The sequence below is a fragment of the Dama dama genome, chromosome 11, assembly GCF_033118175.1.
Source record: "Dama dama isolate Ldn47 chromosome 11, ASM3311817v1, whole genome shotgun sequence".
In the NCBI taxonomy this organism is placed as follows: Eukaryota; Metazoa; Chordata; class Mammalia; order Artiodactyla; family Cervidae; genus Dama; species Dama dama.
In genome coordinates this window covers 102,035,202-102,062,782 of record NC_083691.1, presented here as the reverse complement: position 1 = coordinate 102,062,782, position 27,581 = coordinate 102,035,202, and the positions used below count along the sequence as shown (strand labels likewise).

Sequence of the window (27,581 nt, the reverse complement as noted above, 5' to 3'; positions counted from 1 at the left end):
CCCTGCTTATTTAACTTATATGCAGAGTACATCATGAGAAACTCTGGGCTGGATGAAGCACAAGCTGGAGTCAAGATTGCCAGGGGAAATATCAGTAACCTCAGATACACATGTGATACCAACTTTATGGCAGAAAGTAAAGAACTAAAGAGCCTCTTGAAAGTGAAAGAAGAGAGTGGAAAAGTTGGCTTAAAGCTCAACATTCAGAAAACAAAGATCACTGAATCCGGTTCCATCACTTCATGGCAAATAAATGGGGAAACAGCGGAAACAGTGACAGACTTCATTTTGAGGGGCTCCAAAATCACCGCAGATGGTGACTGTGGCCATGAAATGAAACGACGTTTGCTCTTTGGGAGAAAAGTTTTGACCAACCTAGAGTGCATATTAAAAAGCAGAGACATTACTTTGCCAACAAAGGTCCATCTAGTCAAGGCTATTGTTTTTCCTGTGAGAGTTGGACTATAAAGAAAGCTGAGGGCCTAAGAATTTATGTTTTTGAACTGTGGTGTTGGAGAAGACTCTTTAGAGTCCCTCAGACTGCAAGGAGATCCAACCAATCCAACCTAAAGGAAATCAGCCCTGAATATTCATTGGAAGGACTGATGCTGAAGATGAAACTCCAATACTTTGGCCATCTGATGCGAAGAACTGACTCATTTGAAAAGACTCTGATGCTTGGAAAGATTGAAGGCGGGAGGAGAAGGGGATGACAGATGAGATGGTTGGATGGCATCACTGACTCAATGGTCATGAGTTTGAGTAAACTCTGGGAGTTGGTGATGGACAGGGAGGTGTGGTGTGCTGCAGTCCATGGGGTCTCGAAGAATTGGACACGACTGAGTGACTGAACTGAACGGACCAGTCAGGTGTGAAGAAAGAAAAAAGATAATTGGCCAAAGGTAAATGAAGACCTGGAGGGACTGTCCTGTATAAGTGATTTACGTCGCCTCCTTGCTGTGCGCCTGCTCACTCAGGACACCCACATTCCTCCCAGGTGGATCTCTGCCTTGCCTCCGACATAAATAAACCATTTCTCTGTGTGCTCGCCTGTATAATGTCAGTTCAGTTCAGTCACTGAACTGGTATTCTTGCCACCTCTTCTTAATATCTCTGCTTCTGTTAGGCCCATACCATTTCTGTCCTTTATTGAGCCCATTTTTGCATGAAATGTTCCCTTGGTCTCTCTAATTTTCTTGAAGAGATCTCTAGTCTTTCCCACTCTATTGTTTTCCTCTATTTCTTTGCATTAATCACTGAGGACGGTTTTCTTATTCTTTGTTATTTCTTATTCCTTGCTATTCTTTGAAACTCTGCATTCAAATGTGTATATCGTTGCTTTCATCCTTTGCCTTTCACTTCTCTTCTTTTCTCAGTTATTTGTAAGGCCTCCTCAGACAACCATTTTGCCTTTTGCATTTCTTTTTCTTGGGGATGGTCTTGATCACTGCCTCCTGTACAATGTCACGAACCTCCGTCCATAGTTCTTCAGGCACTCTGTGTATCAGATCTAATGCCTTGAATCTATTTTTCACTTTCACTGTATAATCATAAGGGATTTGATGTAGGTCATACCTGAATGGTCTAGTGGTTTTCCCTACTTTCTTCAATTTAAGTCTGTTTCTGACAATAAGGAGTTCATGATCTGAGCCACAGTCAGCTCCTGGTCTTGTTTTTGTTGACTGTATAGAGCTTCTCCATCTTTGGCTGCAAAGAATATAGTCAACCTGATTTTGGTGTTGACCATCTGGTGATGTCCATGTGTAGAGTCTTCTCTTGTGTTGTTGGAAGATGGTGTTTGCTATGACCAGTGCGTTCTCTTGGCAAAACTCTATTAGCCTTTGCCCTGCTTCATTCTGTACTCCAAGGCCAAATTTGTCTGTTACTCCAGGTATCTCTTGACTTTCTACTTTTGCATTCCAGTCCCCTACGGTGAAAAGGACATCTTTTTGGGGTGTTAGTTCTAGAAGGTCTGATAGGTGTTCATAGAACTGTTTAACTTCAGCTTCTTCAGCGTCACTGGTCAGGGCATTACTTGGATTACTGTGATGTTGAATGGTTTACCTTGGAAACGAACAGAGATCATTCTGTCGTTTTTGAGATTGCTCCCAAGTACTGCATTTTGGACTCTTTTGTTGACCATGATGGCTACTCCATTTCTTCTAAGGGATTCTTGCTCACAATAGCAGATATAATGGTCATCTGAGTTAAATTCACCCATTCCAGTCCATTTTAGTTCACTGATTCCTAGAATGTTGATGTTCACTCTTGCCATTTCCTGTTTGACCACTTCCAATTTGCCTTGATTCATGGGCCTAACATTCCAGGTTCCTATACTATACTGATCTTTACAGCATTGGACTTTACTTCCATCACCAGTCACATCCACAACTGGGTGTTGCTTTCACTTTGGTTCCATCTCTTCATTCTTTCTGGAGTTATCTGTCCACTCTTCCCCAGGTGCATATTGGGCACCTACCAAACTGGGGAGTTCATCTTTCAGTGTCATATCTTTTTGCCTTTTCATTCTCAAGGCAAGAATACTGAAGTGGTTTTCCATTCCCTTCTCCAGTGGACCACATTTTGTCAGAACTCTTCACCATGACCCGTCCATCTTGGGTGGCCCTACACAGCATTGCTCACAGTTTCATTGAGTTAGACAAGGCTGTGGTCCATGCGATCAGTTTGATTTGTTTTCTGTGACTGTGGTTTTTATTCTATCTGCCCTTTGACAGAGAAGGATAAGAGGCTTATGGAAGCTTCCTGATGGGAAAGACTGACAGAACAAGACCCAGTTTCCCTCACAGTCATTCTCTCCCATACATTGTACCGTGTCTCTAATAATAAACTTTGTGTCTGTTTTGCAGTTTTTGCCTCCTTGAAACATTCTTGCTTTCAAACAGGGTCAAGAACCCAGGCCACTTTCCTTCTAGCCCCTGGTGGTGTAGGGGCGAGGGCTCTTGGTTTTCCAGGTTACCCAGGTTTAATTCCTGGACTGGGAACTAAGATCTCTCTTCAGGACTGCTCACAGCTCTCCTTCCAAGAAGAACCTTGTGCACACACTTCAGCCGCAGAAGCTGCAAGAACCCTGAAGGGCTTTATGGCCCCCCATCACCCCTTCTGCCTGCACCCATTTTTTGATTTGAGCATTTGACTTTTTCTCAATAGAAGTGCTTTGCAAAGGCACCTTTCCCAGCAGACTGTGACCCCCTAGTCCTTTCTGTTGCTTGCGTGCTCAGTTGCTCAGTCGTGTCCGACTCTTTGCTGCCCCATGGACTGTAGCCCGCTAGGCTCCTCAATCCATGGGATTCTCCAACCAAGAATGCTGGAGTGGGTTGCCATCTCCTTCTCCAGGGGATCTGCACAACCCAGGGATTGAACCTGTGTCTCCTGCATTGGTAGGTGAATTCTTTACCACTGAGCCACCTGGGAAGTCCAGTCCTTTCTGATAGTTGAGCACTAATGCACCCAGAAAACAGAGCTCCAGATTCAGACTGTGAATCTTCACATCATCTCCTAACTCTCCACCATGCTCTCAAAACCAGCAGAATGTCAGATCTCCAGGGAAGCTTTTAAAACTCTGATGCCTGTGTTTCACCCAGAGGTTGAATTTATTGGCCAGCAGTACAGCTTAGGTATTGAGATTTTAAAAAATCTCCTCTAGTGATTCTAGAGGAATTGGGGTCAGACCTAATTCCTAGGGTATTAGGGAATGGATCCATCTGGTGGCCCAAACCATCTGGGGGGTGGGGTGGGGGGTGGAGTCTCCTGCCTGGGAACCTTGATGTTTTAAATGCATTGTGGCTTGGGAGCCTGGGATGAACAAGGCCTATGGTACCAGAGTTCAGTTCTGGCTCAGTCGCTCAGAAGAGAGATGACCCTGTGCCAATCACTTGTCCTTTCTTGTTCTGGCCACACCTCAGAGGCATGTGGGACCTTATTAATAGTTCTTTGTCCTGAGACTGAACCTGCATCCCTCACAGTGGAAGTCCAGAGTCTTAACCACTGGACCACCAGAAATTCCCTTCCCCAGGCACGTGTCCTTCTGGGACTCACTCTCCTGGGCTGTGAAGGAAGGTGTGTAATGCCTGCTTCTCTCGGCGGCCAGAGGAGACCACTGAGGAGGTGAGCGGTCACCTGAAACATCTGATCTGCTTTGTTTCCAAGGCACAGAGAGTCGTGCCTGGACTTCCACAGGCGGACACATAGAACCGATGACGCTGACTTGGCTTGTTCAGCCTCTGGCAGGGAAGCAGGAATATATGTTTACCCAACCAAGGGCGGTTTTCCTTCTCTTTCCCCTTTGGCAGCACACCAAGTGTCTGAGGGGACACTTTCTGGCAAGGGTTGTGAAGCTTGGCCCCGTGTCTGGGGCTGGCTCTCTGCAAGGGCCAGCTGTGGCTTTCACAAGACCCAGGAGAGATGCTCTGTCCCCAAGTTTAACTCTTCCGCCCTGCCACCTGCAATACACACCCTCCAGCCCACTAATACTTGAAATCCTATTCCTTTTAGCCATTCTTTTCAGGAAGAAACATTTCCTTTTAAAATGTGACCATCTCAGACTTCCCTGGTGGCCCAGGGGTTAAGAATCCGCCTGCCAATGAAGGGGACATGGGTTTGATCCCTGATCTGGGAAGATCCCACGTGCTGCATGGCAACTATGGCGCCCAGGAGCTGCACCTGCTGAAGCCCGTGCGCCTAGAGGCCGTGCCCCACAACAGGAGAAGCCACCACAATGAAGAGTGGCCCCTGCTCGCCACAACTAGAGAAAGCCCAAGTGTAGCAACGAAGACCCAGCACAACCAACAATTAAATGAATAAACGAATCATTAAAAAAAAGGTCACCATCTCTAAGGACCAAATACCTTAGACAGCACTGTTTGTCCATAACTTTCCCAAGTGACAAGAGGGCAAAGAATTCCCTCCCAAGGCAGAGTAAATGGATCTTTCCCTACTTCTTGCACCAAGTATACCTGAAAACACACGGTATTACATATAAAAGGAACTTTTTTAAAAACTCTGAAGAGTGGAGAGACGGTAGTCTGACTAGGGTCCTGGGGACCTAAGAACAACGTGGTGATGAATTCCCTGAGTCTCCTCTTGTTCGGGGTATCCCAGATTTGGAAATGCTAACAGGCAAAGACAAAAGACAACAACAAAAGCCTGTTACTTCTAATCAAAGGACTAGGAAAGGGCAGCCGGGCAAGACAGAGGGCTTTTAAACAGCAAACTGCTCTTCTCCAGGCAAACAATCCAGAAAAAGCCATGGCCCCATCCCCACCCATGCCAGCAAAGGTCAAGTGGGCAACCCAGACTTGAACCCTGACCAGGCTATAAAGAGGTGCCACAAATGCTCCACTGGAGGGTATCAGAGAAGGCCAAGAAGAGAGGTGGCATTTTCCCCCCACTGGCTGGTATTAGTAAAGCCCATATGGGATGCCTAGACTTTTATTTCCACATGGCATGAATAAGGCATCTCTCCCTGTCCCCAGCAGGGTGGTGTGACAGGAGACCCAGTAGGGAGTCAGAGATGTCACTACTCCTCTAGGGTCAGTGGCGATCAGGTGGGGACTGTCGTAAAGTAACCAGGCACTCCAACCCTTTCCCCAACCAGAGCTGCCACCCTACCTCTGACTGGCAAAAACATCCCACCCTTAGATGTCAATGGAGGTTGAGTGGGGAACTCAGGGCTTTCCTCATAACTCAGCTGGTAAAGAACCCTCCTGCAATGTGGGAGACCTGGGTTCGACCCTGGGTTGGGAAGATCCCCTGGAGAAAGGAAAGGCTACCCACTGGGGAATGTAGAATTCTATTCTAACCCCACAGCAGTTCAAAGGAAACTACATGAAACAAAAGGCAAATAAGAGTCAGTCACATAATACTCTCAATGTCTAGGTTTCAATTAAAAAAAAAAAATTCTATCTCAAACTGAATGAAATACAAAAACCAAGATAACAGGGAGTTATTCGAAAAAGCTTTTAAAGAAGGAATCATAAAAATATTTCAATGAGGGACTTCCCTGGTGGTCCTGTGGCTAAGACTCCGACTTCCAATGTGACGTGCCTGAGTTCAATCCCTAGTTGGGGAACTAGATCCCATATGCCACAACTAGGAGTTCTCATACCATAACTGAAAGATCCCACATGTCACAAATAAACAACCCACATGCCACAACAAAGACTGAAGATCCTGCATGCCACAACTAAGGCCTGGTGCAGTTAAATAGATATTTAAAAAATACTTCAATGAATATGAAATTCATGAATAAAATAGGAAGCCTTTTAGCAAATACTTTATATAAAGTCTCAGTAAAGAAATAGAAGAGTGAGAAGAGAAACAAATGGGAAGTTTTGAACTAAAAGATACAATAATCAAAATAGAAAACTCAGTGGATGGACTCAACAGCAGAATGCAGGGTCAGAGGAAAGAATAAGTGAACCAGAAGATAGAGCAATAGGAAACTATCCAATCTGAACAACGTAAAAAAAATGAGCAGAGTCTCTGCAGCCTGTAGGACTATTACTGAAGAGCTAACATTTGTATCATCAGAGTTCTGGGAGGAAAAGACAAAGAGGGCAAGGCTGAAAAAGCACTTGGAGAAATAATGGCTGAAAACTTCCCAAATATGAAAAAAGATGTAAACCTACAAAATACAACATCTGAATGAATCCAAAATAAGATAAACTCAAAAAATATCCACACCAAGATACATTATAGTCAAACTTCTGAATTCTAAAGACAAAAAAAAAAGCATTTTTAAAGCACTAAGAGAGACGATACCTTACAGGGGAAACCAATTCAAATGACAGTGAATTTCTAGAAGGAAGTGGCACGTTTTCCTAAGTGATAAGAGAGAAGGAATGTCAACTCAGAATTCTTTTGGAATGAAAGGAAAACCAAAATATTTTCATACTAAGGAAAACTAAGAGAATTTGTAATCAGCAGACCTACTCTAAAAGAATAGCTAAACGAAATTCTCCAAACAGAAAGGAAACAATAAAAAAAATAAAGCCTAAATCATTAGGAGGAAGGAAAAAAACACAGAAAACAAAAATATTGATCAATTCAATAGAATTTCTACTCTTTAATTTTTCTAAACTATGTTTGATGGTTGAATAACCAGCAACACTGTCTGCAACACTGCCTGATGTGATTTTATATATGATGAAGAAATATTTAAGATAACTATGCTTAAATGGGGGAGCTAAAGGGACTTAATCAATAACCTCAGATATGCAGATGACACCACCCTTCTGGCAGAAAGCAAAGAACTAAACAGCCTCTAGATGAAAGTGAAAGAGGAGAGTGAAAAAGTTGGCTTAAAGCTTAACATTCAAAAAAAAAAAAAAAACTTATCATTCAGAAAACTAAGATCATGGCATCCAGTCCCATCACTTCATGACAAATAAATGGGGAAACAGTGGAAACAGTGGCTGACTTTATTTTTCTGGGCTCCAAAATCACTGCAGATGGTGATTGCAGCCATGAAATTAAAAGATGCTTACTCCCTGGAAGGAAAGTTATGACCAACCTAGACAGCATACTGAAAAGCAGAGACATTACTCTGCCAACAAAGGTCCATCTAGACAAGGCTATGGTTTTTCCAGTGATCATGTATGGATGTGAGAGTTAGACTATAAAGAAAACTGAGCACCGAAGAATTGATGCTCTTGAGCTATAGTGTTGGAGAAGACTCTTGAGAGTCCCTTGGACTGCAAGGAGATCCAAACAGTCCACCCTAAAGAGATCAGTCCTGGGTGTTCATTGGAAGGACTGATGTTGAAGCTGAAACTCCAATACTTTGGCCACCCAATGTGAAGAACTGACTCACTGGAAAAGACCCTGATGCTGGGAAAGATTGAGGGCAAGAGAAGGGGACGACAGAGGATGAGATGGTTGGATGGCATCACCAACTCAATGCACATGGGTTTGGGTGAACTCCAGGAGTTGGTGATTGGCAGGGAGGCCCGGCGTGCTGTAGTTCATGGGGTCGCAAAGAGTCGGACACTACTGAACTGAAAGGGACTTAAAAGGAAGTAGAGATTGTGTAATTTACTTGAACTGGTAAAACATCAACACCTAATAGACCACTAATTACATTAAACATAAATGATCTAAATACTTCTATTAAAATACAAAGATTGGCAGAGTAAAGAAACATGAACCAACTATCTGCCATTCATAAAAAAATTCACTCCAAATAAAATGATACAGGCAAGTTGAATACAAAAGATAGAAAAAAAAATCATACAACCACAACGAAAAGAAAAGCAGGATGACTACATTAACATCAGATAAAGTAGATTTCAAAAACAAGGAAAATTACCAGTAAGACGTATTATGTAATGATAAAAGTCCATCTACCAAGAAGACATAGCAGTCTTAAACAAGTATGAACCAAAGCAACGAGTTGCAAAATATGTGAAGCAAAACCGAAAAGATCTGAAAGGAGATATAGAGAAATCAACAGTGATAGGAAAGACTTCAACATCTCTCTTTCAACAATGGAAAAAAGAACTGGGCACAAAATAAGCAAGGATATGGAAGAACTTGATAAGTCTGCCAATGAAAAGAATCTAGACTACATTTATAAAACATTCCACCCAACAGCAGCAGAATACACATCCTTTCCAAATGATGATGGGATATAAACTAAGATAAGCTACTTCGTGAGCCATAAAGCAAATCTCAACAAATTTAAAAGAACTAAAGTGGTACAGTTTTTATTCCCTGATTACAATGGAAATAAATATAAATTAGTAACAGAAGGTAACTAGAAATTTTCCAAATACTTGCAAACTAAGTGCTAAATAATCTATGGAGCAAAGGGAGAGTCTCAAGGGAAATTTTTTTTAAAATACATTGAACAGAGTGAAAATGAAGTTACAATATATCAAAATATGTGGGACATATTTGACACAGTTTTGAGCGGAAATTTTATTTAGTAGTCTGTGCTTATAACATAGAAAAAGAAGAGCAAGGCAAACCCAAATCAAAAAGAAGGAAGAAAATAAAAATAGGAAATAAATTGAAAAAAGAAAAGCTATAGGGTAAATCAATGAAACAAAGAGCTAGTTGTCTGAAAAAAAATCAATAAAATTGATAAGTCTGACAAAAGAAAAAAAGACACAAATTACTAATATCAGGAATGAAACAGGGAATATAACTACAGACTCTGAAGACATCAAAAGTATAATAATGAAATACTATGTTTGCTACCAACTAAGCCCACTGTGGATGTGATGGAATTCCAGTTAAGCTATTTCAAATCCTAAAAGATGATGCTGTGAAAGTGCTGCACTCAATATACCAGCAAATTTGGAAAACTCAGCAGTGGCCACAGGATTGGAAAAGGTCAGTTTTCATTCCAATCCCTAAGAAAGGCAATCCCAAAGAATGCTTAAACTACCACACAATTGCACTCATCTCACACACTAGTAAAATAATGCTCAAAATTCTCCAAGCCAGGCTTCAGCAATATGTGAACCGTGAACTTCCAGATGTTCAAGCTGGTTTTCAAAAAGGCAGAGGAACCAGAGATCAAATTGCCAAGATCCACTGGATCATCGAAAAAGCGAGAGTTCCAGAAAAACATCTATTTCTACTTTATTGACTACGCCAAAGCCTTCAACTATGTGGATCACAATAAACTGTGGAAAATGCTGAAAGAGATGGGAATACCAGACCACCTGACCTGCCTCTTGAGAAACCTGTATGCAGGTCAGGAAGCAACAGTTAGAACTGGACATGGAACAACAGACTGGTTCCCAATAGGAAAAGGAGTACATCAAGGCCGTATATTGTCACCCTGCTTATTTAACTTATATGCAGAGTACATCATGAGAAACGCTGGGCTGGAAGAAGCACAAGCTAAAATCAAGATTGCTGAGAGAAATATCAATAACCTCCGATATGCAGATGACACCACCCTTATGGCAGAAAGTGAAGAAGTACTAAAAAGCCTCTTGATGAAAGTGAAAGAGGAGAGTGAAAAAGTTGGCTTAAAGCTTAACATTCAGAAAACTAAGATCATGGCATCTGGTCCCATCACTTCATGGGAAATAGATGGGGAGACAGTGGAAACAGTGTCAGACTTTAATTTTTTGGGCTCCAAAATCACTGCGGATGGTGATTACAGCCATGAAATTAAAAGAGGCTTACTTCTTGGAAGGAAAGTTATGATCAACCTAGATAGCATATTAAAAAGCAGAGACACTACTTTTCCAACAAAGGTCTGTCTAGTCAAGGCTATGGTTTTTCCTGTAGTCATGTATGGATGTGAGAGTTGCACTGTGAAGAAAGCTGAGCACTGAAAAATTGATGCTTTTGAGAGTCCCTTGGACTGCAAGGATATCCAACCAGTCCATCCTAAAGGAGATCAGTCCTGGGTGTTCATTGGAAGGACTGATGCTGAGGCTGAAACTCCAATACTTTGGCTACCTCATGCGAAGAGCTGATTCATTGGAAAAGACTCTGATGCTGGGAAAGATTGAGGGCAGGAGGAGAAGGGGACGACAGAGGATGAGATGGCTGGATGGCATCACCAACTCAATGGGCATGAGTTTGAGTAAACTCCGGGAGTTGGTGATAGACAGGGAGGCCGGTCGTGCTGTGATTCATGAGGTCGCAAAGAGTCGGACACGATTGAGTGACTGAACTGAACTGAACTGAACTGAAGCCCACTGTGCTCCTTTCCCGGGGGAGTCTAGAGTGCAATAGCTGCAAACAGCAGCCTCCTCCATAGTTTTTGCAGCCTGCTGCCTGTATGGGTTGCTCTAACGGACCCTGCAAACAGCCTTTTCCAGTGGACATTCATGTCAAGTATGCTGTCCCCAATCTAGGCTCCAGACAAGTATATGCAGGGCCTCTAGAAAGCCCCAGGGCATAGTGGCCAGAGTCCACATTGGCCAAGTCATAATGTCCACCCACAACAAGTTGCAGAAAAAAGAACATGTGACTGTGGCCCTTCACAGGGCCAAGTTCAAGTTCCCAGGCTGCCAGAAGATCCACATCTCCAAGATGTGGGGATTTACCAAGTTTAACACAGATGAATTTGAAGACACGGTGACAGAAAAGCAGCTCATCCCAGATAGCTGTGTGGTTAAATACATCGTAATCATGGCCCCTGGACAAATGGTAGGCCCTGCACTCAGGAGAGCCTTGGCACTGTCCCCTCCTTACTCATGCCCACCAATAAATCCTACTTTCCTGTCAAAAACCCGTAAAAATCATAATAATGATAACTAAACACTATGAACAACTCTACATACGAATTCAACAACATAGAGGAAATGGACCAATTGCTCAAAAAACACAAACTACCACAACTCACAAGTCCCTTAGACTGCAAGGAGATCCAACCAGTCCCTCCTAAAGGAAATCAGTCCTGAATATTCATCGGAAGGACTGATGCTGAAGCTGAAACTCCAATACTTTGGCCACCTGATGCGAGGAACTGACTCAGTTGCAAAGACTCTGATGCTGGGAAAGATTGAGGGCAGGAGGAGAAGGGGCCAACATAGGATGAGATGGTTGGATGGCATCACTGACTCAATGGACATGAGTTTGAGTAAACTCTGGGAGTTGGTGATGGACATGGAGGCCTGGTGTGCTGCAGTCCCTGGGGTTGCAAAGAGTCGGACACGACTGAGCAACTGAACTGAACTGAACCACAACTCGCTCAATATGAAACAGATAATTTGAATAGCACCAGGTAAGGAAATTGAATTTATAATTTAAAGAACACCCACAAAACAAATTTCCAGGCCCAAACAATTTCACTGGAGAATGACACCAAATGCTTAAAGAAGAATTAACATCAATTCCACACACTGTTGTTGTTCCATCTTTAAGTCGTGTTTGACTCTTTGTGACCCCATGGACTGCAGCACCGCCAGGCTCCCTGTCCCTCACTATCTTCTGGAGTTGGCCCGAGTTCATATCCATTGAACTGGTGAGGCCATCCAACAACCATCTCAGCCTCTGCCATCCTCTTCTTTTGCTTTCACTCTTTCCCAGCATCAGGATCTTTTCCAATGAGTCTGCTGTTTGCATCAGGCGGCCAAAGTATTGGAGCTTCTGCTTCAGCATCAGTCCTTCCATTGAATCTTCAGGGTTGATTTCCTTTAGGATTGACTGGTTTAATCTGCTTGCTGTCCAAGGACTCTTAAGAGTCTTCTTCAGGCCAACAATTTGAAAGCATCAATTCTTCAGTGCTCAGCCTTCTTTATGGTTCAACTCTCACATCCATACATGATTACTGGAAAGACCATACCTTTGACTATATGGATCTTTTTCAGTAAAAGTGATGTCTTTGCTTTTTAATACGCTGTCTTGATTTGTCATAGCTTTCTTTCCAAGAAGCAAGAGTCTCCTAATTTCATGGCTGCAGTCACCATCTACATTGATTTTAAAGCCCAAGAAGAGAAAATATGTCACTCCTTCCACTTTTTCCCCTTCCATTTGCCATTTAGTGATGGGACCAGATGCCATGATCTTCGTTTTTTGAATGTTGAGTTTTAAGCCAGCTTTTTCACTCTCCTCTTTCACCCTCATCAAGAGGTTCTTTAGTTCCTCTTCACTTTCTGCCATTAGAATGGTGTCATATGCATATCTCAAGTTGTTGATCTTTCTTCCAGAAATCTTGATTCCAGCTTGTGTGTCATTCAGCCCAGCATTTCAAATGATGTACTCTGCATACAAGTTACATAAGCAAGGTGACAACATACAGCCTTGACGTACTTCTTTCCATGTCAAGTTCTAACTCTTGCTTCTTGATCTGCATAGAGGTTTCTCAGCAGGCAGGTAAGGTGATCTGGTAATCCCACCTCTTTAAAAATGTTACAGCTTTATGTGATCCACGAAATCAAAGGCTTTCAAGTAATTAATGAAACAGAAACAGATGTTTTTCTGGAATTCCCTTGCTTTCTCTATGATCCAGTGAATGGTGGCAATTTGATCTCTGGTTCCTCTGCCTTTTCTAAACCCAGCTTGTACATCTGGAAGTTCTTAACTTAAGTACTGCTGAAGCCTAGCTTGAAGGATTTTGAGCACATCCAGGATCCTCAGAAATACACCTCTGTGTTTCCAGACTCTTCTATTGCCCCAGATAGAACTGGAGGTGGGGGTGGGGAGAGGAGGGTAGATCATGGGGACACAGTCAGCAAGGGCAGCAGGGAACGGTAGCTGCCCACAGAAAAGAAGCCACACAGGCAGGACTGTTTTTTTTTTCCAGACTTCATTTATTTTTTGACCCAGGCCCATGGCAGTGAAAGTGCTGAGTCCTAACCACCGGAGCACCGGGGAATTGTGAAGACTGTATTATTAGTTTATTTAGCTAGTTAGGTTTTGGCCACACCTCAAGGCATGCAGGATCTTTAGTTTCCTGACCAGGGATCAAACCGGTGCCCCTTGCTTTGGAAGCATCGAGTCTTAACCATTGGACTGCCAGGGAAGTCCCATGCCTCATTTTTAAGGGACACCCTACACTGCCTCAGGCCCCATTTCTAGGCTGCAGACACTTATAGCCAGAGTCAGGCACAGGGCTGGGGTCGGTGGCTTGGGGGACCATACTCATGCAGGCCCTATGTCTGACTCCCAAGGAGAGAAACTGTTCCAGCCCACATCGCTCTTTCAGATGCAATCCGTTTCCTGCCCAGAAGAGATCCCAGAATCACCTATCTGCCCCCTATGTGATCAGCGGAGACACGCAGTTTCTGCAACATGACTATCCCTGCACGTTGCAACTGGGCTGAGGGCTTACATGTTCAGACTCTCAAAGTGGGTTTTTTTTTTTTAACCTAATACTGTAGATTTCCTGCTAAAGTCTAAGAGCTTCCTTTTTCCTTTGTCCTCAAACTTTCAAAGAACCTTGTTTTCATCAACAAATCTTCAAATCATGTGCCCGAATTTAAAAAAAAAAAGAAAAAAGAGCCTCAAAGGGTGCTTTCACTTCCTGTGTGGAGGCAGCCTGCCCTGAACTGTGCCGAGTGGAAAACAGGCCACCCTTGGGAGGTCATGAATATTCATCACCTCACTGCGCATTCACTACGCAGCACCGGGACAGAAAAGTACTTTCAGCAAGTTTGAGTTTATGCTCTAATATTCTCCATGAAGACAGCTTGTTCTTACTTGTAGAAAAGTTCATTTTCGACAACGATAGTGAGGTCGGTCTCTTATGAGCAGCTTTGAAAGCCCTGTGGCTTACAATAGCAAAACAATCCCTTCTCAAAAATAAACAAGGCTTTCCTTTGTATGTCCAAGGAGAGGAAGGACTAGAGCTAAGCAAATTCTAAGACGTCCACTGGCTCTGAATGCTGACATAACTGGAGCCATCAGCCTCCCACCCCCAATCCCTGAACCCAAAAGCAGGTTATAAAGAAAAGGGACCTGTCAGACAGCATTTGCCTGATCCTCAAGTTCCAGCCTGAGACCTAAATTCTGCGGATGGGCCCCATCCCAGAGTGAGCTGGGGCAAAGCTCTAACCAGTGATGATCAGATATTGCCGGGGCCTTGCTTGACTCCCAGAAGCTAGACAACACCTATGAAGGGCCTGACTGGGAAAAATCCAGAAGACCCCATTAATGTCTGAGGACAGGGAGAAACATACAAGCATAAAATCTGCTGCCACAAACACCTATGCGTTGTGATTATGAAATGCAATGGTTTTTCTCTAAGCCTAAGTCACTCCAACATGCTTGCTTAGCTTTTGGTGAAAAACTTCTCGTGTATCTATGATCTCAGTCCAAACATAAAGGCAACATGTCTCCTCTCTCTTTTTCTCCCTCTCCCCTCTGCCCTGCTCCTTCCCGCACCCCTGCCATCCCCCAAGACTCCTGGAAAATCCATTTTACCATTAAGTGAAAGATGAACTAACGGTGGATGAAACGGACAAGTAAGTGTAGCGAAAGTCGCTCAGTCGTGTCTGACTCTTTATGACCCCATGGACTATGCAGTCTATGGAATTTTCCAGGCCAGAATACTGGAGTGGGTAGCCTTTCCCTTCAGGGGATCTTCCCATCCCAAGGATCGAATCCAGGTCTCCCACATTACAGGCAGATTCTTTACCAGCTGAGCCACAAAGGAAGCCCAAGAATACTGGACTGGGGACAAAAGGATGAAATAAAATGTTTTAGAATAGAGTGCTGAATTTTCAACACACTCTTTAAGACATAACTATTCTTCCTTGACTTGGATTCGATTCTTGGGTGGGGAAGATCCCTTGGACAAGGAAACAGCAATGCACTCCAGCATTCTCGCCTAGAAAATCCCATGGACAGGGGACCCTGACGGGCTATGGTCCATGGGGTCACAAGTAGCCCTGGACACGACTTAGCAACTAAATAACAACAGAAACAACACCCTCACTTCGTTTTGAAACACTGGGGCCTAAGGAGGTGACCCGACATGGCAGCCAGGCCGTGCCCGCCGGACCCTGCTGGCTGACAGAGGCTCAGACAGAGTGGAAATGGCGACCACAAGTGCAGGCTGCCCAGCAGCTAGTGGGGCCAAGCTTCCAGGCCTCATGAACCCAGGGAAGACCTGGGCCTTCGCTGTGGTTAAGAATCTTCCATGGAACTTCCCTGACCATCCAGGGGTTAAGACTTCATCTTCCAACGCAGGGGGTGCGGGTTTGGTTCCTGGCGAGGGAACTAAGATCCCACATGCCTCTTGGCCAAAAGGCCACAACAGAAAACAGAATGTAAGACTTTAAAAATCGTCCATATCCCGGGCTTCCCTGGTGGCTCAGGGGTAAGCAATCCGTCTGCCAATGCAAGTGACACGGGTTCCATCCCTGATCTGGGAGGATCCCACATGCAGAGGAGCTACTAAAGCCATGCACCAGAACTATTTAGCCTGTGCTCTAGAGCCCAGGAGCCATAACTGCTGAAGCCCATGCACCCTAGAGCTCACGCTCTGCAACGAGAAGCCACTGCAATGAGAAGCCCGCGCGCCGAAACTACAGAGTCGCCCCCACTTGCTGCCTGTCAATGTAGGAGATGTAAAAGAGGAGAGTTCGACCCCTTGGTCGGAGAGATCCCCTGGAGGCAGGCATGGCAACCCACTCCAGTATTCTTGCCTGGAGAATTCCGTAGACAGAGGAGTCTGGCTGGCGCAGAGTCGGACAGGACTGAAGCGATTTTGCATGCGCACTCACACGGCAATTAGAGAAAAAGCCCGAGCGGCAATGAAGGAAGACCCAGCACTGTCGTAAATAAATAAATTATTTTTTTTAATGGTCCGTGTTAAAAAAAAAAAATCTTCCATACAGTTCAACAGCCTCACTTCCAAGAAAATTAAGGCCTAGGAGGGAGAAAGTGCTGGCTGGTAGGTACCCTGAGTATTCTTGCTCTCTAAAACGGGCCACAGGATCTTCCTGTCGGGTGGCATTTTCAGCATTTTAGCTGGAGGCAGCAGGGCTGGAACCAGGAACAAGATAGAGAACAAGTTCCCTCTGGGTCAGGGGTTAGCAAATGCCCAGAGCATGGGAGGCAGAGGAGTCTGGGCTTTTCCTGGGGTACGTGGAGGGCTTGCTCACACCTGCCACTAGGCAGGATGCATCTGGAAACCAGGAGCACAGCTGGGGCTCCTTGCCTGGTCCATCTGCCACGAGACCACCTGCATGCGCCCACTCAGACACAGGCCAAGAGCACCGCCTAAAAACAAAGCTTCATTTTGTAGCCACTGCAACCGGAAGCCTGCATTTGGCAAACCTAGCTTTATCTGGAAAAAAGGAAAGGAATTATCTGGATGTTTACACTCAAACAACCAAAAAAAAAAAAAAAGTAACCAAAACAAAACCACACCCACTTCAGAGTAGAGTGGTGTGGGAAAGGCCGAGCAGGAACTGGACTTCATTTTTATACCTTCCTGAGAGGCACATGGCGGGAAGCTATTCCTGGACCAAGTTAAGCCTGAATTCAAGGAGTGAGGGTCATGGTGGGGCAGGAAGGGGAGCAGTCAGGACAGGTCCTGCCTTGTCTGAGGTAACAAGTGTGGGTTCTGTTCGAAGAACTACCAGGAAACAGTCCTACAGAGCAAGGAATTCTGCGCTCCAGAATGGACCCCCCACAGCCCTCCACCAAAGCGCTATGACCAGTGGAGGGGGGGCTGGCCCACAGATCTGCCCTCATGTTTCAAGTTGCAATTTAGGACACATTTCAGTGAGAAAAGGAGAAACTTTTCCCCCAGTACCTTTTATTTAAGAAAAACAATTACCACAAAATTTGAGTTCAGAAGGGAGGGAGCATGGATAACAATGGCTAATAGTTTGAGAGCTTTTACCACATGACATTGGCTCCTTTATCCTCCCAGTGGTTCCAGGAACAGCGAAGAGTTCCACTAGACCCATGAAGGAACTGAGGTCCTGAGAGTTAGTCACTGACCCAGGGCTCCCCAGAGGCCAGCCAGGCAGGACAGGAAGCCCAGCCCATTTGGTCACTCAGCCCCTGTTAACATTTCCATTCCAATCCCTTGAAGCACACAGGATTAATAATAACCCGCTTTTTTTTCTCGTTTTTATAATAATTAACTCCCTGCTGAGATGCATTTCCGCCACCCCCACCCCCCACTCTGAGCCCTGTGTTTTGGGTTAAGATTAAACTAGTAACAACATGTCAAAGTCAAGACACGTGGGGCCACAGTGACCTGGGAATTAGGCAATCTACTCTGGGCAAGGAGCTGTTAAACTGTATCTTTAACATGAAACATTGGCTTTTAATTTTATCTTAAGTCAAGAGACTATAAAAAGTGCTAATTTTGCTCTATTGGCCTTAATACAGTCCACAAATCTACTGTAACCTTTCTAGTAATGAAATCATTTTGGCATAACAGTGAAATGAAAAATTGTTTTCTAGCAACCAAGCCCCAAGCACAAGGGCATGGGAGCTGCGGCAATTGTTTCTGGAAAAGCCAGAAGAGAGAAAGAAGCCGGAGGAAGACACAGCGACACCCACAGAGGCCTTGATCTTTGCAGATACTGAGCAGGCTTCCCTGGGGGCTCAGTAGTTAAAAAATCCACCTGCCCAAACAGGAGACGAGGGTTCGATCCCTGGGTCATGGAGATCCCCTGGAGAAGGAAATGGCAATCCACTTCAGTATCCTCGCCAGGAAATCCCATGGACAGACGAGCCTGGCGGACTACAGTCCATGGGGTCAACAAGAGTAGGACATGACTTAGCGACTAAGCAACAGCAGATACTGAGCACCCTGCTTGGAAAATAGAGAGGAACCCATCAGACAGCGGTAGAGTGGTTTAATAGAGTGTGTGCGTAAGTACAGCAGAGGTGGCAGTGAGGGAAGGCCTCTTCAGGAAAGCAACTGAGCTAGCGTGCAGAAATCTTCAGGAAAAGATTCCAGCCAGAGGGAACTTCCACAGCAAAAGAGCCAAAAAGACCATTGTGGCTGGAGCAGCAAGAACTGAAACTGAAAATGAGTCAAAGAGGAGAGGTAGGACCCCCAGTCCTTGCCAACCTTGGTACCGAAAGGGAGGCCACCGGAGGATGTCCGACAAGGGGACAACCCAGTCCAATTCAGCTTAAAAGTCTCATTCTGGCCACTAATCAGAAAGTGGCGGGTTGGCATGTGTTCATTTCCAGGTGGGGGAACCCGTTTAAAGCAAGGCTCAGCCTCTCTACCTGGTGGGGTGTTATCAATTCAATGGCACTGTTTATAACCAACTCTGACTGGCAACCCACTGACCCTGCTCCTAGGATTACTTGGAAGTTATTTTCAAAAATAAGATTGAAACAATAGTTATCATTTTGAAAAATAATAGTGTTCTATTCATCACATTGGCTTCCCTAGTAGCTCAGTAGTAAAGAAACTGCCTGCCAGAGTAAGAGATTCAGGTTCGATCCCTGTGTCAAAGATCCTCTGGAGAAGGAAATGGCAACCCACTCCAGTATTCTTGCCTGGAAAATTCCATGGATAGAGGAGCCTGACGAGCTTCAGTTCATGGGGTTGCAAAGAGTCAGACACAGCTGAGCAACTGAGCATACACACATACACACACAGAATCATCACTCTAAGGAAGTAGATCAGAATCACTTTTGAAAAGTTACTTATTTTTGAAATGTGCCCTGCTTCCTCCCCCAGAGCATTTGAGTCCATTGATACAAAGCCCATGAGCAACTAGACAGCTTCAAGTTCTTTCTGGGATAATGTTTACAGTATATTGTAATATGGTGACAGCTTCAGTTTGGGAGAGAAACCGTAATACTGAAGAGTTGTAAAGCCCAATTAAGGACTTCCCTGCTGGTCCGTGGTATCCACCTTGCAATGCAGGGGACTTGGGTTTGATCCCTGGTCGGTTAACTAAGATCCCACAAGCCTCCCTGCAACGAAGCCTGGACCCCAACTAGAGAGTCCATATGCTGCAGCGAAAGATCCTGCGTGAGGCAATAAAGATCCCGAATGCTGCAACTAGGACTTGATGAAGCCAAATAAATAATGGGGAAAAAAATGTGAGATTAAAAGAAAAAAAGCCCAATTAGTTCTAAGGGTTGTGTTAAGGCGAATGCACAGCCTCATCACTGGTTAGGTCCTTGCAGTGCCTTTACTTTTATCCACTTCTGCATTTTTTTAAAGTTTATTTTAAATTGAAGGATAATTGCTTTACAATATTGGTTTGATTTCTGCCATACATCAACAGGAATTAACCATAGCTATACATATCTCCCCTCCCTCTTGAACCTCCCTGCCTCCCACCCCATCCCACCCCTCTAGGTTGTCACAGAGCCCCAGTCTGAGTTCCCCGAGTCAAACGGCAAATTCCCACTGGCTGTCTGCTTCACATGGGGTAGTATATATGCTTCCATGCTACTCTCCCCATCCATCTCATCCTCTCGGTCCTCCCCGCAGCCCTGGGCCGTAAGTCTGTCCTCTGTGTCTCTGTCTCCTTTGCTGCCCTGCAAATAGGCTCATCAGTACCACCACAAATCACAGCAAGATGCACTTCTGTATTTTCATCCTCCAGCTTCTCCTGGGCCTCTAGAGCTACCCTTTGCTGATTTGTTGCTCACTGGCACCCCCATCAGAGACGGAACAGAAAGAACCAGAGAGTCCAGAAATGCCCCTGGTTCAGCAGTTTCAGTTCTGTGTGTTTATCTTTGTGAGAGGGTGTTTGTGTGTATGGGGTCGGGGTAAGAGGTAGGGAAGATTTCAGGGTTAAAGTGATGTGTAAATTGTAATTACCCATTCCCCTATAGTGTAGAGTCTATGCACACATTCATACCCTGTCTCTCCTGGCTCTGCTGTCTGCTGAGTAAACCACTTAGAACCACAACATGCAATATGAAAATCTTAAAACTAGACAAGGAATCCAATTTCCATTTTCAGCACCCTTGAGTGTGAGAAAGTGTTAGTTGCTCAGTCACGTCCGACTCTTTGCAGCCACACGGACTGCAGCCCGCATGCTCCTCTGTCCATGGAACTCCTCAGGCAAGAATACAGGAGTAGATAGCCATTCCCTTCTCCAGGGGATCTTCCTGACCCAGGGATGGAACCCGGCTCTCCCACACTGTGGGCACATTCTTCACCATCTGAACCACCAGGTCTGCTCTAGTTCAGCTAGTGAGAATCCCATTCTTTGAACTGTTCACAAAATGAAACACTGTCAGACATCTCACAGTTACATTCAAGATAGAAAACAAAAGGTAGGAGAAGAAAAACTGGAGAAACTTTTCATTCTTCCAGCTGGGTGGATTTTAACAGACTTTTATGATTATCTGCTTAAAGTGATTATCAGCTACAGAAGGTTTATTATTATTATTAATGCTTAAAAAAAAGTAGAAAAACACTCCATTTTAAAAAATCTTCCCCAAAACTACTGCTTCTGTTACTTTTCCCATACTCTTCACCACATTCACTACATCCAAGACTATTTATGGCCAGACTTCCCTGGTAGCAAAATATAACAGATTATGAAAAACAGATCTAGCAGAAGTGCTGAGGAATTTCTGAGGGTTTGGGGGGGGGGTGGGGCTTGATACATTGCCTCAAATTATAAATTGCACGTGTAATTTAATGTGTAACAAGAGGGTGCAGCTGCTTAAGAATTTCTGATTTGAGCAACTGAGCTTTCCAGTGAAATTCTCTCAGGAAAAATTCTGAAGTAAACTGCTTAAGTGTAACTGAAGTTTCCAGGTACTCTTCAAAAACACCTTTGACCACAATAGGTTTTATAAAAGCTAAACCTTTAAGCTAAGGGAAAATGCTTGATGTGTGTTTATTCAGCATAAAGCCTGGTTAAGTTTCTTCCAGCTTCCTTAAGAAACACTTCAGAGGTTAAACTTCTAACCCGTTCCACTCACTGGGCGTCGCTGCTAATGTAGCCCCTGAAGGCCCGGGGGAGCAGCCCGACGAGTGCCTCCCGACCGCGCTTTGGCCTCGGGGCATCGCTGCACCGGGACTGCGACCTCAACTCCCGCAGCCGGCGGGTCTCCCGTCCCCCGGGGTGGAGATGGTGTCTGCCTGCGGCTGCCAGAACTCCCTCCAGCAACTGGGGTGCAACCACACAACCACTTCCAGTGAAAAGTTTTTGGCGCATTTCCCTCCGCCGAAAACTTTAGGACTTGCAGCGCAACCAGCCGAGCTCGGCTTCCCTCTCCGCGGTCACTGCAAGCCCTCGGCGCCCACCCCTCCCCGGCTCTGCCGGGACTCGCGCCCACTACCCAGCCTGGATGCCGGGACGGTGGGTACGCGGGAGCCCTGCACGTCAGCACCTGGCACCTCTGGGGCGCGGGGAGGGGTCTGCAACCTTGCCAGCAGCTGGGTACGCCGCGATCGGCGCGCTCCCTCCCCGGAGCTCCCGGGCGCGAACCCCCGACCTCCTGCACTCACCTCGCGTCCAGAGCTCCGGGAGGAAGAGCCACGGCAGGAGCAGCAGCACTGTCCGCCCCATCCCGAGATCGCGGATCTGAAAAGTCTCTTTGGACCGACGGACAGATGGACGTCCGGAACCTGCCGCGTCGCCGGCCTAGCGCGCGCGAAAACAGCCCAGTCCCGAAGACCCGGGCAGCCCGCTCCGAAGGCGCAGAGCGGAGCCGCGGTCGAAGGCGGCGAGAGAGGGAGGGGGACGGGCCGGGGGCCGAGTCTGAGCCCACCCAGCCAGTCGGGGAGACGAGGGGGCGGGAAGGCGGCCGGGAGAGGCGGGCGGCGGAGAGGGTGGAAGGGGACTGGGCTGGACGCAAGGGGCGGAGAGGGGCGGGCCGCGGGGTGGGGTTGAGCCTGGGATGACCTGGGCGGGGGTGCGGGGGCTGAAAGCGAAGGGAGGAAGGTGAGGACCGTAAAGGGCGGGGGTGGGGGTGGGGGGTGGCTGGAGGTCTGCGCAGGAGAAAGGGCCCCCGGCCTCTCGGGGATCCAGACGTCCGACAGTGCAGGTGGGAGGGACAGAGAGTAAGTTGGGGAGGAGCGTAGGGTGCCCGAGGCTGCCAGCAGGCTTAAGGTGCCTACGGCTTGGAGGCGGAGGCAGTCCCGCAATCGCGGCTCGGCAGACACAAAACCCAGGCAGCAACGCTCCCAGAGGCCGAGGCCACCTTGGCGGCGCTCCCTGCCGAGCGCAACATCCATCCGCTCCCGGCCGACCGCCTTCCCGGGCCGAAGCTGTGAGACAGTCCTGGCATCTAGGAGCTCACCGCCTCCCGGGAAGAACTCTTTGCTGTGCCCCCTTGTGAAGTCCAAAAGAGGTGATGCTCGTGGAGGGAGATGAACACCTAGGAAGTGGGAAGAGGCGGCCCCGCCAGCGATTAAAGTGTGGCAGGGCCAAGAGGGCAGCCGCAGAGAAAGTTAACCGTGAAAGAAATGTCAGCCACTTGTACTCATAACTGAAAGGTGACTTAACATTTTATACGTAGATATGCACACATACTGGCGGTGCCAATGCAGGAGAGGTAAGAGACATGAGTTCGATCCCTGGGTGGGGAAGATCCCCTGGAGGAGGGCATGGCAACCCAACCCCAGTATTCTTGCCTGGAGAATCCCATGGACAAAGGAGCCTGGCGGGCTACAGTCCACGGGGTCGCATAGGGTCACAAATCGTCGGACAGGACTGAAGCGACTCAGCACGCATCCACACACATTACTATCTTTAAGGCAACATCTTTAGAATTAATGTATTTTAATGTGATCCTTTGACAACAGGAATCAATAGTGCCATTCCTCTGCTCAAAACTGGACAGTGATTCCCGCTTCCTCTCTTCAAGAAAGCCGGAGTCCTGCCTTGTGGCCTACAGGGGAATACATGCCTGGTCCCCTCTCCTCTCTGACCTCATCTCCTTCCTCCACTTCCATTTATGCTGCTTTCTGGTCCAGAGTTCCTGACCCCAGTCTGGCTGGTCAAGTGGGCTAGATTTGGCTGTAAGGAGACAACCAGTCCAAAGGGATTTAGACCCATTGTTACTTAACTGACAGCAAAGTCAGCATGATGTCAGCTACTGGCATCCCCAGTCCCACTGGATGACACCCAGCCAGAGGGGCGGACATGAGCAGTGGGTAGCTCCCCTGATGAGCAGCCAACTCTGAAGTACAGCCGAGCAGCTCATTGATTTTCAGAGGTGACTGCTGCTGTGTGGTTGGGTGGGGGGAGGGGGGCATAGGGAGGAGGGGTGGAAACTAACTCACATGCTCAGCTGAAAGTCTGGAGAAGGAAGAGAAACAGGCGTGCTGTGAGATAGGGATAAGAAAATGCCTCCAACGGCTGCCCACCAGCCTCACCTCCCCCTGCCCCAGGAGGAGTCATGGCACAGTTTCCCAAGACCTGGGTAGAATTGGAGTCAAGCCTCACCTGCACACCTACGTGGAGATGTGCAGGGTCGCCAGGGCATCTCAGCAGAGCCCTGTTCTCCTGTGGTGTCCTTGCTGCTGCTCATGTACACCAGACTCTCTTCCTTCCCAGGGTTTTGCACCAACTGTTTCCTCTGCTTGGAATGCTCTTCCGCTGGACTCACACCCTCTTGGTTAATTCTCCTCCTTCAAGTCTTTGCAATGCCTCACATTCTTGATGAGGCTTTTGTTGTTGTTGTTGTTCAGTTGCTAAGCCATGTCCGACTCTTTGCAACCCCATGGAGTGCAGCATGCCAGACTTCCCTGTCCTTCACTATCTCATGGAGTTTGCTCAAACTTATGTCCATTGAGTTGATGATGCCATCCAACCATCTCATCCTCTGCTACCCTCTTCTTCTGCCTTCAGTCTTTCTTAGCATCAGGGTCTTTTCCAATGAGTTGGCTCTTCACATCAGGTGGTCAAGCTATTAGAGCTTCAGCTTCAGCATCCATTCCAGTGAATATTCAGGGTTGATTCCCTTTAGGATTGACAGGTTTCATCTCCTTACAGTCCAAGGGACTCTCAAGAGTCTTCTCCAGCACCACAATTTGAAAGCATCAGTTCTTTGGCGCTCAGCCTTCTTTATGGTCCAACTCTCACATTTATACATGACTCCCGGAAAAACCATACCTCTGACTATACGGACCTTTGTTGGCCGAGTGATGACTCTGCTTTTTAATACACTGTTGATGAGTAGGCTTTCCTAGTATAAAACTGTCTAGTTATCTATTCCTGTGTGATATACCACCCCAGACACAGTACGGGTAAACAACAGCTGCTGTGTTAGATTCACAGATTCTGTGGGTCAGAGATTTAGACAGGGCACAAAGAAGATGAGTTGTCTTACCTCTTCCATCTCTGCTGAAATATTGGGTTCAATGACTGTGGACTAGAAGCATCTGAAACAGGGATCAGCAGGCTGTCGCTGGTGGGCCTTTTGCCTGTGTTTGCAGATCAGGATTACTGGAACACAGTCACGTGGCGTGTGTTGTTCACGGCTGCTCCCGTGCTGTCACAGCAGAGTCGGACAGCTGTGACTGAGATCAGAGGCCACAAAGCCACGTGGTCTGGCCCTTTACAGAAGTTGGTCAGTCCTTGATCCTCACATAGCTGGTACTTAAACTTCGAGGACTCTAAAGTCCAGGGCTGCAGACCAGACCACCTAAATGAGGCTTCCCCACGGTGGCCTAGGTGTAGTTGGAAGTCCTACAAGGAAACTCTAGGCTCCAAGAGTGACCATTCCTTCCAGTGACCACGATAGAAGCTGTGTGGCCATTCAAAACCTAGCCTCAGAGGTCACCTGACTCCACTAAGCCAGACTCCTTTGGTGGATGGTGGATACAGTCACAACCCTACCCTCCTGGGAAAGGGCCATAACCCCTACCTCTTGATGATGGACGTGTCAAAGGATTTACAGCATTGTTTTAAAACTTCCACAGACATCAACACTAGCTAAAATGTAGGTTATTGACTACTGTATTTTTTTTTTCTAATTTTTTTGGCTGTGCCCTCTGGCATGCAGGATCTTAGTTCCCCAAGCAGAGACTGAGCTCATGCCCCCTGCAGTGGGAGCACAGTATCTTAACCCCTTGACCACCAGGGAAGGTCTGATTCTACCATTTTAATTTCATACTTGCCATGCATCTGAATGTTATTGAACGTTAATGCCCTAATTATAAAGATATGTGATGGGAAATGTTAGTTTTTAAAAAAATAGATCCCATATTATACAACTATTTTCATCCTTATAGGATGTAGCCCAAAAGGCTACATTTGTGCAACTTTAGCAAGGCAACACCAACCTGAAACTCACACTCCAGTGTCCAGACTCTCTCTTATATCTGATGGGACTCTGCACATTACAAGGAGGAGCCCCTACTTTTATTACATAAGAAAAAGAGAGCATGTCAATGGCCCATAGCAGTGTTCATCCACAGGCCAGGGAAGGCAGCTCCCACTGAGTCAAGTGTAGAAGGGCTGTGTCTTAAATCAAGTGACACTGTGAATACAGTCCAGTTATCAAGCATGTTCAGGATATCAGTGGCGAGATACAAGACTAACAACTGAAGTCCTCAGGAGAGCAGGCCAAACTACACATGAAAGATGTAAACAGTCATCAACGACCCTAATCTATTTTTTTTTGTTTTATTAAAATATAGTTGATTTGCAACGTTGTGTTAATTTTTGCTGTAAAGTGACTCAATTATACACATATATATTGTCTTTCATATTCTTTCCCATTATAGTTTATCACAGGATATTGAATATAGTTCCATGTGGGCTATACAGTAGGACTTTGTTGTTTATACCCCCTATATACAACAGTTTGCACCTGTTAACCCCAAACTCCCCATCCTTCCCTTCCCCACCCTAACCCTCCTTGGCAGCCATACGTCTGTTCTGGGCATCTGTTTCTCTTTCACAGTGATGTTCGTTGGTGTCGTGTGTTAGATTCTACCTCTAAGTGATGTCATATGGTATTTGTCTTTCTCTTTCCAACGTGCTTCACTTAGTGTGATAATCTCTAGATCCATCCATGTTCCTCAAATGGCATTATTTCACTCTTTTAAATGACTGCTGCTCCACTGTATAACGCACCACATCTTCTCTATCCATTCATCTGTCAGTGAATGTAGGTCGTTTCTGTGTCTTGGCTGTTGTAAACAGTGCTTCACTGAACACAGGAGTGCATGTGTCATTTTGAATTACCTTTGGTCTGGGTCTATGCCCAGGAGTGGACTTGCTGGATCAGTGGCCCTGATCTAAAGCCACACCCTCCCTCTGTCGGCAGCCCCACCTCCACAGACGCCCCCTCACCCCCTCAGCCTTGTCCCCAACTAGGGCCTGTGACTGACTTTCCACTCCTGCCTCCAGTCTGCCACGTGGACCCCCGATTCAAGCTCGTCTCCTCCCATCCACATTAACACAGTGGAGACCGCCCAATACCTCGGGACCTGGCTTGCGGGAACCATCCTCTGAATGGTGATGTGCCGAGAAACAGTCTCAACCTAGTTTCAGTGCCAGAGAGCCATTCATTCACTCATGATTTCACAAAAATCTACTGCGCATGTGCTCACTTCAAGGTATAAGACCAACACCTGGAGTGTGTCACTGAGCTAATGCATGTTATCTCCATCAGGAAGCCCCAGTCTCATTGACCCAAATGCCAGTCAAGGACCACTTTGGTTCTCACTTGTCCAGCAGCCAGTCTATGGTCCTCCCATCACAGCACCCTGGCTTTTCTTTGCTGAACCTGCCTTCTGCACTCACACCCCTGAGCCCAGAGGTGGTGTTCTCCTTGATGCCTGAAGACCATTCTCTGCCCTTCTTTCCAGAGTCTCATATCATCAGACCTGGCTGCTGAGGTCACTACAGACCCCTGGGTCTCTCCTCTTGTTCCTTGAAGATTTCAGTATTTGCATCATTGGCGCTGCCTTCATGCCAGCCCTGTCATAATTTTTGGTGGTTTCAGTACTATTAATACGTAAATGACATTGCAGCATGACAGAGGCTGAGCCCCTTGACTTCTTCTCCCCCATACCGTGTGCTGAGCAACATGTTGGAAATACATTTAAGGGCCAAGTTCTTGAAGTTTGCTGGGGAACTGAGATGGTGCCTGTAAGAAAGTCCACTCAGGACACCCCACAGCTTAGGGGAAGCACCAGTCTCAGGTAGTTTCTTGGGCAACGTAGATGGTGCATGGAAGAGCCTCCATTCAGTGTACTGAACAGCATGCTGGGAGTACAGGTGTAAACTCTT

General features: G+C 46.3%; 1 protein-coding gene and 1 non-coding gene across 3 annotated transcripts in view; one reads left to right on the top strand and one right to left on the bottom strand.

The window, feature by feature from the left end:
• MERTK (MER proto-oncogene, tyrosine kinase) overlaps positions 1-24,769 on the bottom strand; it is a 119,778-nt gene extending 95,009 nt beyond the window's left edge. The window contains exon 1 of one of the 2 annotated variants that reach the window (XM_061156056.1): positions 24,670-24,769. Coding sequence is in view for 1 of the 2 variants with exons in the window: in XM_061156055.1 (XP_061012038.1) it covers positions 21,842-21,902 (61 nt within the window). In the remaining variant the exon portion in view is untranslated. Of the gene's footprint in view, positions 1-21,841; positions 22,134-24,669 lie in introns of those variants that run through there. The other variant, XM_061156055.1, reaches the window with a different exon arrangement.
• Positions 10,663-10,797, top strand: LOC133065709 (small nucleolar RNA SNORA70). The gene has a single exon (XR_009694970.1). It is a non-coding gene; the product is annotated as a small nucleolar RNA SNORA70 (small nucleolar RNA).
• Positions 24,770-27,581: the final 2,812 nt, after the last annotated feature.